Here is a 9,765-nt window from a genome sequence, read left to right on the forward strand (position 1 = left end):
TTAGTGAAATGTGAGTATGCTTGGAAGATAATAATTTCTTATGCAACATATGCTTTTACATCCGAAAGAGCTACAAAATATGTTGACCTACCTATGTGCACTTCCTAAACCAAGCGGATAAAATTATTTCTATCGGCAATATAAAATATTAAACATTAGAAAGAAAGGGACAATGTCCACTAACCATTCAAATATTCTGACCATGGGATATTTAGGCTGGCGTATATGGGAAATCAAAGCTAAAAATGACTCGATGAGTTAGGGATACATCAATAAATATTGTAAAAAGTGATAAAAACAAATCTGCAGCAACTCGCGACCCCACGAACTCGTATTCGCAATGAGCAAGTTAGTGAGGCCACCACGGTAGGCTAGCACCAAGGGACAAGGGCAACAACCGCCTTCCCATCCAACCTACTGATTCTGCTGGCGCTACTTTCATCCTAAGCCCATGAGTACCGTTAGTGTGTTGCCACGTACGGAGAAACTATGAACTGAAATTTTCATCCAAATCATGAAAAATGTTAATGTTCCTCTCCTCTCCCATCCCTCGTGTGAACATACCCAATTCGTGGTTGGCTCGTTACATTCAGCGTAGCTCTGATGTGCACTGCCCTCGCTCTTGATTAGTTGTCGCAGTGCCACGCATCTACGCCAACAAGCTGGGGAAACAAATGCAAATGTTACACCGAGTCAAAATCAACCATCCCACAATCGTAACAATAGAAAAGATAATAACCAAAATTTAACAGAAGAACTATTGCTTGGCTCCCAGATCCATCTCGATAGCCCTTGATCTGGCTGCTGAGCTTCTCCTAGCCGCCTCAACATCACGTCATTACCAAACATGTAGTGGATGCCTAGTGGGACAAGGATTAAGAAATAACATGAGGTGAAAAATGCGATGGCTGTCAATTCCATAAGACGATCCAAGTAATTTGACAAAACAGATCGGGAGCATCTTGTATAATCTCAAAAAAGCAACTAAAAATATGAGAAATGAAGTGATGAAAATCAGCCCCTGCTCTCATTTATGCTCACTTTTGTAATGGGAGGCAAGGAATGGGGATACCGGGAGAAGAAAGGATCACATGGACGGCAAGCCTCCACCACCGGCAAGTGGGGTTGCTTCACATCCAATCTCCACGGCCGCCGCCTCCATGGGGACGAACTCCCATGTTCACAACCAGGCTCCCAATCGGCCGCTGCCTCGCCGACCTTGACAACGAAGTAGTCCCTCCCTTCGATCCCATTCGCAACGGAGGCAACACCCATCCCAGCGGACGGGTCCGCGGTGAGATCCCTACTGGATTGTGGTCGCGCCTCCCCAAACCTCACCGCGGGACACATGAGAGGGCGCCGTTGCCATGGTCAGGCTTGGATGGGGAAAGGAGGCGACATAGCAGCAACGGCGCCTTCGCCGGGATTGGTGGCGACGGCGGCGGCGAGCGAGCGGGAGGACGGCGGCAGCGAGAGAGTAGGAGGGTGGTGGCGGCAGTCCATCGGCCGCCGTGACGTGAGAGGAGGATGGGGATGGGGCCGCGATCTGGACGTATGGAGCGGTCGAGAGGAGGGGAAGCAGGCGGCTGGGTTTTTCCATCGTGCGGGGTTTGGGGGAGGTCAAACGAGAGGGTTTTTTTCGTGCGGGAGGCAGAGCAACGAGGGCGGATGTAGGGAGACGGGACGCGGTCGGTTGGCAGGAAAAGGAAAGCTACGCAAAATCACATCAATATAAGAAAATATCCCATCAATACTTGATTGATTGCGATTTATTTTTTATATGGTAACTAATCTGATCATCAATACTTGATTGATTGTGATTTATTTTTTATATGGTAACTAATCTGATGGGTTTATGTGGGTGGTGAAGCGAAAAGGAAAGCTACGCATTTTTTTAGTCAGTAGAGATGATTGATGATAAGAAAGGGAAAATCACATCAATATAAGGAAATATCCCATCAATACTTGATTGATTGCGATTTATTTTTTATACGGTAACTAATCCGATCATCAATACTTGATTGATTGCGATTTATTTTTTATATGGTAACTAATCTGATGGGTTTATGTGGGTGGTGAAGCGAAAAGGAAAGCTACGCATTTTTTAGGCAGTAGAGACGATTGATGATAAAAAAAAGGGGAAATCACATCAATATAAGGAGATATCCCATCAATACTTGATTGATTGCGATTTATTTTTTATATGGTAACTAATCTGATCATCAATACTTGATTGATTGCGATTTTTTTATGGTAACTAATCTGATGGGTTTATGTGGGTGGTGAAGCGAAAAGACAGGTGTGAGGGAGACGAAATAAAACCAGCGAAATAAAACCAACGAAAGTGGTGAGGCGAAATAAAAACCAGCGAAAAATAACCGGCGGACTATTCGTAGATTTTTTTGGTTCGTCTGTCTTGGTGCGACGGGATGTTAGGGCCTGGAGTGCGTGGGGGCGGGCGGGGGACTCGGCTTGAGGTTTTTTTTTGGTTCTATGCGGCTTAGCATGAGACGGGAGGTTGGGCGTGTGCGGGACTCCATCGCGGGGTTTTCCTTGGTTTTTCGCGGCTGAGAGGGAGGTGGGAGGAAGTACCAAAGAAGTACCAAAAAAGACCTGGTGAGGTGGGACGAAAATAAAACCTGGAACGTGACCTACCAACTGAGACATTAGGAGTAGAGATTGTGGTCGCGCCTCCCCAAACCTCACCGCGGGACACATGAGAGGGCGCCGTTGCCATGGTCAGGCTTGGATGGGGAAAGGAGGCGACATAGCAGCAACGGCGCCTTCGCCGGGATTGGTGGCGACGGCGGCGGCGAGCGAGCGGGAGGACGGCGGCAGCGAGAGAGTAGGGGGGTGGTGGCGGTAGTCCATCGGCCGCCGTGACGTGAGAGGAGGATGGGGATGGGGTCGCGATCTGGACGTATGGAGCGGTCGAGAGGATGGGAAGCAGGCGGCTGGGTTTTTCCATCATGCGGGGTTTGGGGGAGGTCAAACGAGAGGGTTTTTTTCGTGCGGGAGGCAGAGCAACGAGTGCGGATGTAGGGAGACGGGACGCGGTCGGTTGACAGGAAAAGGAAAGCTACGCAAAATCACATCAATATAAGAAAATATCCCATCAATACTTGATTGATTGCGATTTATTTTTTTATATGGTAACTAATCTGATCATCAATACTTGATTGATTGTGATTTATTTTTTATATGGTAACTAATCTGATGGGTTTATGTGGGTGGTGAAGCGAAAAGGAAAGCTACGCATTTTTTTAGTCAGTAAAGATGATTGATGATAAGAAAAGGAAAATCACATCAATATAAGGAAATATCCCATCAATACTTGATTGATTGCGATTTATTTTTTATACAGTAACTAATCCAATCATCAATACTTGATTGATTGTGATTTATTTTTTATATGGTAACTAATCTGATGGGTTTATGTGGGTGGTGAAGCGAAAAGAAAAGTTACGCATTTTTTAGGCAGTAGAGACAATTGATGATAAAAAAGGGGAAATCACATCAATATAAGAAAATATCCCATCAATACTTGATTGATTGCGATTTATTTTTTATATGGTAACTAATCTGATCATCAATACTTGATTGATTGCGATTTTTTTATGATAACTAAACTGATGGGTTTATGTGGGTGGTGAAGTGAAAAGACAGGTGTGAGGGAGACGAAATAAAACCAACGAAAGTGGTGAGGCGAAATAAAAACCAGCGAAAAATAACCGGCGGACTATTCGTAGATTTTTTTGGTTCGTCTGTCTTGGTGCGACGGGATGTTAGGGCCTAGAGTGCGTGGGGGCGGGCGGGGACTCGGCTTGAGGTTTTTTTTGGTTCTATGCGACTTAGCATGAGACGGGAGGTTGGGCGTGTGCGGGACTCGATCGCGGGGTTTTCCTTGGTTTTTCGCGGCTGAGAGGAAGGTGGGAGGAAGTACCAAAGAAGTACCAAAAAAAACCGGATGAGGTGGGACGAAAATAAAACCTGGAACGCGACCTACCAACTGAGACATTAGGAGTAGAGATTACAACGATGACGAAACCAGCGATCAGAGTACAAAGTATTCGTACAAACAAACAATATGGACTCACGCTGTCAGCAATATCAACATGGTAATAATTCTCCCCTGGCCAAGACAGGCCAGTAGCAGCATTTCTACAATGATATTATTCACTTGTAGCAGCAGGTTTACATATACAATGGCAAGACAAACTTTTACAAGAGTAATTTGCACCGAGAGGGTTTAAGCAACTGCTCGACTCCCAGGTGCAATAGCAAACTCTGAGTTGGCATGACAGCATTGTGCCGACGCTTTATGCAACGATTTCCTTCTCTTCCAACTACCCATTTTCTTACATCAAGAAAACTTCCTTCCCTCCTTTCCAACGCTTTCAAGGGATAGGTTACAGGTATGCATTTTCAGGTACCAATATAATTCAGGCGCACGCGGCCCTCTTTTAGGGGTTCTCCAGCAAAGCCTTCTGTGGGAGCAGTTGTTGACAGGATTGGGTGCGCCCTCATTGCAATAGCCCGCTTCTCTTCCCCCAGCCCATGGCTATTACATACAGGATCGTGCACCCAGCAATGGTGCCGAAAGTGGTTTCCCAAAACTTAACATGTGCTGCTCGCGTCTGCTCCTCGCCTACGGGATTGTAAAGAGAGATGCCAATGTTCATCCCGAAAAGACCAACGACAGCCACTCCGGCAGTAATGACAACCGTCGCGGTCGAGAGCATGACCCCCATCTGTAGAAGCTGATTCTGCTTGTCGTCCAACATTATGTTGATGTAATCCTCGGTGTCATCAACATACTCCCTCAGCTTCAAGCAAGGATACAACAAATATAAGCTTAGGCCTCCTTTGGTTTGCAGGAATTTCATAGGATAGGATTCTTATAAGATTTTTTCCTTTAGAGCCCTTTGGTTCATAGGAATAGATTCCTATTCCTACATAGGATTGGTTCCTATCCTCCACATTTCATAGGAAAATAAAAAAGAACCTAGACTCAATGGAAAAATTCCTTTGATGTCAACCAAATGACATCTCCTTTCCTATTCCTACTCATAGGATTTGACATACATGCCATCTCATTTCCTACAAAATTCCTATTCCTACGATAATCCTATCCTATGAACCAAAAGAGGCCTAAGAGTTTGGTTTACAATTCTACTACATAAAACTCCCTACGCTAATGTCTCAAGGTTAGAAAGAATATTGCTGACAGAAAATGGCACATAAGATAAATCATTCTAGAGAACCCACAGTAAAATCAATCGAGGGTAGAATGGACTCAAGCAAAACACAAAACACTGTATTCTGATATTAGCTTGTTCAAAGGGGTCATTTCAGTAAACTGGGCAAGATGATTTCTTCTTTTATTGAGTGAAGCATAGCATTTTATAAGTTTCGCCTTAACTTTGTTTTCTTATACACTAACAGAACAGCATTTTACATTCTTAAATACCACGTATAGCATTATAAAATTTACAATCCTGATCTCAAGTTCTTTTACCTGCTAAGAAAATACTTCATGTTAACAATAAATAAGTGGGCAGGATCTCAGCAATATTTGGAATGGTGCAAGTAACATGAGAAGGAGAAAAACAGAGAGAGAAGAACGCTTACATGCGAAAGCTTATTTAGTGTACCGTCAATTTGCACAAAGTAGGCCTCTAAAAGCATCTCCAGTTCTTCAATGTTGGGCTTATAACCAATAGAGCTGCCATTGCTTGCAGTTCCAGCTGGCTCGCTTCGATAATCCTCATCCCTACACACAAATGAAATGATTCCACACATTTAACATATTGATGCATGCATATAGATGCATACGACTAGTAAGGACTATTTTATGGTCTATGGAAATAGCAGATACGAATCCATCTATAAGAAGAAAGTAGAGATGTCTCGCTTTGATGACTTACATATCCTCCTCCAACTGAGATGGGTCATGATCATGATCATGATCATCAACCTCAACTCTAGATGAAGTCTCACTGATATCTTCTCGAGCAAGTTTTTCTGTCAAGTACATTTCGGCCATATCCATTTCATCGTCCAATAGATGCTCAAGCTCATCCCTCACCTATCAGAATGTATATTTTTTTTATCAAGGTGGAATTATTCTGCGGAATCTAGAAGGGAAAGGAGTGCAGAAGATTTAAGAGAATAGACTTTTGCGAGGACATTATAGCAGGGATAATAGATATAGAGGTAGGTGGTGGCCGGATGTGTTGTATACTTGTATGGTGAAGGTTTGGATGGTTTGGCAAAGTTCTTTCACATAGTTACAGAGGTCGCACAAACACTGATCATTCAAAAGTAGCCAGCAGAATGAAACAACAAATTGTGTTTGACAACACCTACCTAAGATATAGCGGCAGTAGAAATTGAAGAGAGGATGGACATTGATATTATATTGAATCCTCAAACAAGTTAAATTGCGTACCTTCTGCACGCGTCCAGAGATTGCCACCAGCCGGCTCTTAATTTGCCTAACTCGCTCAAGATTCAGGGTACTGATCTTTGAAGTTAGCTCATCCAATGCTGGATATGCCTCTTTCTCCAGAGTCACAGTCTGGGAAAAAAAAGATCAGTTACTATCTAAAACTACAAGTGCACCATGTTCTGCCTACTTGTGAGAACTGAGATGTACTGCTATCTCAAAAGTAGTTTGTAAACTTGACCATATATTAAAATAAAACAGAGAACAGTCAAAAGACTACGCCAGACAGACCAGCTTAAGAACAGCTTCTACACTAAGCATGATTCCATCTATCAATAATTAAATAAAAACAGGACTTTCCCAGGTTTTCTGAGAAAGACGGGATTATCAAACTTCTATAAATTGCTCCAACCAGGCTTCAAGTTTATCCAATAAGCAGAGGTGAAGAAATCGGCCAACATCATATGTAATAACAAAGGCCCAATATCAAACAAGTCATAATGTAATATGAACCATAGCTTGTTGAAACAACTATCCTAAGATGGCAAATAGATTAATCCAGTTGTATTAAAATATCTTGAATAATCTTCACAAATAAGATGAAGCACATACCTCCTCTTCCAGAGATCTACAAGCTGACTCGAGACACACTTCAAGCGCACGGAATTCAAAGGGTAAAACCTTGGTGCTTCCATCTTTCATAGCAGTCAATGTGGGCACACTGCTGCTGTGAGTCATTTCACCCACCGCATTAGGAGTCCTCTTAGCCATCTCCAGTTCATGTCCTTTAGATGAACTAGGAGCAGGAAATGGTGAAGCAATTGCAGATGATTCACCATCCATATCAGTAAACTCTGCAGCCTGTTAAAATAAGAAATGTCACATATCCCTCACAGTATCGCCATAGCTACATAGCAGCAGACGCAAGTGGAATAGCCTACAGAGTCAGAATTCAAGAACAGTTTGAGATCAAACTGTGCAAACCATAGTTCCTTTTTTAACTAGCTCAGCAGCTCCCTCTAGAAAGATGAAGGAATGTGGACTACACAGCTTGCTGTTGGTATTCAAGGTTTTCACTTGAAACTGTTTCTGAACAGCCTTAGCTTGTACTTTTCAGAAAAACCTATTTGATCTGATCACCCATGTCTTCTTACATGCATCCAATCAGTAAAGTGCAAAATTTCGCATGGCAGCAGAACATATATTGTACCAATTGTATGAAGGTCTGATGCTGCTTTTGGCAAATGTCCAGTTCAGTTCACCATCAATTTCTCAAAACATGACAACAAACAAATTAACTTGTATTCTTGGCACTGTATGCTGTTTAGACAAGTCTTAAGACATGGGTGGGGTGATTGAACAAATCTACTCGACAACAGGGGCAGCACCAGCACAACTGGCCAATTGCAGTGTTGAGAAACCATGAAAAACATCTGATCCCACACGACACAGCAAAGTTATAGATCTGTCAATAGTTACTACCACTAGCAACATTCAGGTCCTAATCCAGATGTTATGTTTCTACTTTTCAGTGTAATATAAGATTATATATGACTCAAAATCTTATACTAGTACAACTGTTTCCACTTAACTGTAATATCCACCTACAGTTCAGAATATTGTGCAATGGTTACTTTACTAGCCTAAATCACAAGCCTAGAAGCAAGCAAATGGTGAATCGACAGAAAGGTAGTGGTTCAAGCAAGACCTGGTCCGCGGAGTAAGCGAGCACGCGGGCCTGGAGGTCGCGGACGAAGCGCGCGAAGTCGGGGTCCTTGGAGTTGGGGAGCAGCACCTCGGCGGCGGTGATGACGGCCTTGACGCGCTCGAGGTTGACGACGATGGCGCGCTCGCGGCCGAGGATCGTGGACGGGTAGGACAGCAGCGGGTCGAGCACCCTCAGGTCCCGCGCCGGCAGCCCCGTACGCGCCATCACCGCGTGCTTCCCGGCCTCCTCCACCCGCGCCCGCCCCGACGCCGGCACCACCAGCCACTCCCGGCTCGCCGCCGCCGCGGCGGCGGCCGCCCCCGCCTTCCGCCTCACCACGCCGCCGCCCGGCCCCGTCGCTGTGGGCCTCATCCTCTGCTCCCGGAGCTAGGGTTTCGACTGCGATCGTCGGCGGGAGCTGGAGCTGGAGGTATGCGTGGTCGGCTGCGGCGAGATGCGGGTTTCCGACTGAAAATTGTGGGGGGCGGCCGACGCGACCCAGGGGCGGATGTCTCGCGGAGCGCACTCATGGGCTGATCTTTTTCTTCCGTGGCAAAATTGCCTCCTGCTTGGTGAGTTTTTCCTTCTAACAAAAAAGTAGCGAAATGGAAAGTGTTATTTTGGGCAGCGGCAAATCTAGAGGGTTTTTTTTTTTCGACAGGGCGACCTAAAGGTTTGGACGTCAATAATCTCTCAGAAAGAAATTATCGAATTCAAAGTCAACCTAAAGGTTTGGACTTCCTAACGGACGACTCAGTGCACCTCATCTTCTGTGTTTCCCCAAGTCATTCACTGCCAACTACTTATTGATGTTCACGGACTTTCCATGCACAATCAACACGATGGCAATTGCATTTTGAACGGTAGATTCATCATGTTGGCGTGCCACTTGGTGAAGGCAAGAAACTATACAATGGTGGATATCGTGGGCAATGGGGTGGAGGAGGGGCAAGATTGCATTTTCATTCGAGAGGGGTTTGCCGACCGCCACCATGGCGGCAACAAGACTCTTCATATTGTGATAATATTCAAGAGCCGAGAGATCCTTTTTCTACAGGTTTGAGAGTTGGTATCACACATGCATGATGCGAGTGCGCCCTTGGAAGGCGAACATGTCATGGAGTGTAGACCAAAGGACGGTGGCGGAAGTGAAGAGGGTCGTCTAGCCGAGGATCTCCTCAGTCATGTAGCCAAGCAGTGTGATCATGACAGTGTGATGATGTTGCTGGTACCACCGAAGGAAGTCAGGATTGGCTATCTACTGGCAACATCGTCGGTGCCTTCGGTGATGGTGTGTGGACCATCGGCATAGCCAAACAGGCCTTGAGCACAGAGGGCGGGGACGGCTTGAGTCCTCAAGAGAAGGAATTTGCCGCTCGTGAGGCGGATAGTGTTGAGGTTGCCGATGGCACTGGCGGAGATGAGAGCAGAGGGACTAGAACCAACAACAACGGCGCCCATGTTTGCGTTGGTGTTGGCATGAGAGGTTGGAGCCATGGCTACGAGAGAAGAGATAACAGAATCTTAATGCTCTGATTACCAAGTTAAAAAGATTGGTTTCCCGTTGTGATTACCACCGGCCTCTCCTCAATTTACATCCACGTATGAA

General features: G+C 45.1%; 1 protein-coding gene across 1 annotated transcript; it reads right to left on the reverse strand.

Annotated features, from left to right (window-relative positions):
• Nucleotides 1–4,099: 4,099 nt before the first annotated feature.
• MGT4 (magnesium transporter 4) lies at nt 4,100–8,710 on the reverse strand. The gene is made up of 6 exons (XM_048709671.2): nt 8,157–8,710; nt 7,061–7,309; nt 6,452–6,580; nt 5,928–6,088; nt 5,632–5,773; nt 4,100–4,826 (listed from the first exon to the last, which is right to left on the reverse strand). Exons 1-6 carry the CDS (start codon nt 8,526–8,528, stop codon nt 4,524–4,526), a joined length of 1,356 nt encoding a protein of 451 aa, XP_048565628.1. The 5' UTR covers nt 8,529–8,710; the 3' UTR covers nt 4,100–4,523.
• Between the last annotated feature and the right edge of the window lie 1,055 nt (nt 8,711–9,765).

Source organism: Triticum urartu, chromosome 3A, assembly GCF_056163025.1.
Source record: "Triticum urartu cultivar PI428250 chromosome 3A, HENAU_Tu73, whole genome shotgun sequence".
Taxonomy (NCBI): domain Eukaryota; kingdom Viridiplantae; phylum Streptophyta; class Magnoliopsida; order Poales; family Poaceae; genus Triticum; species Triticum urartu.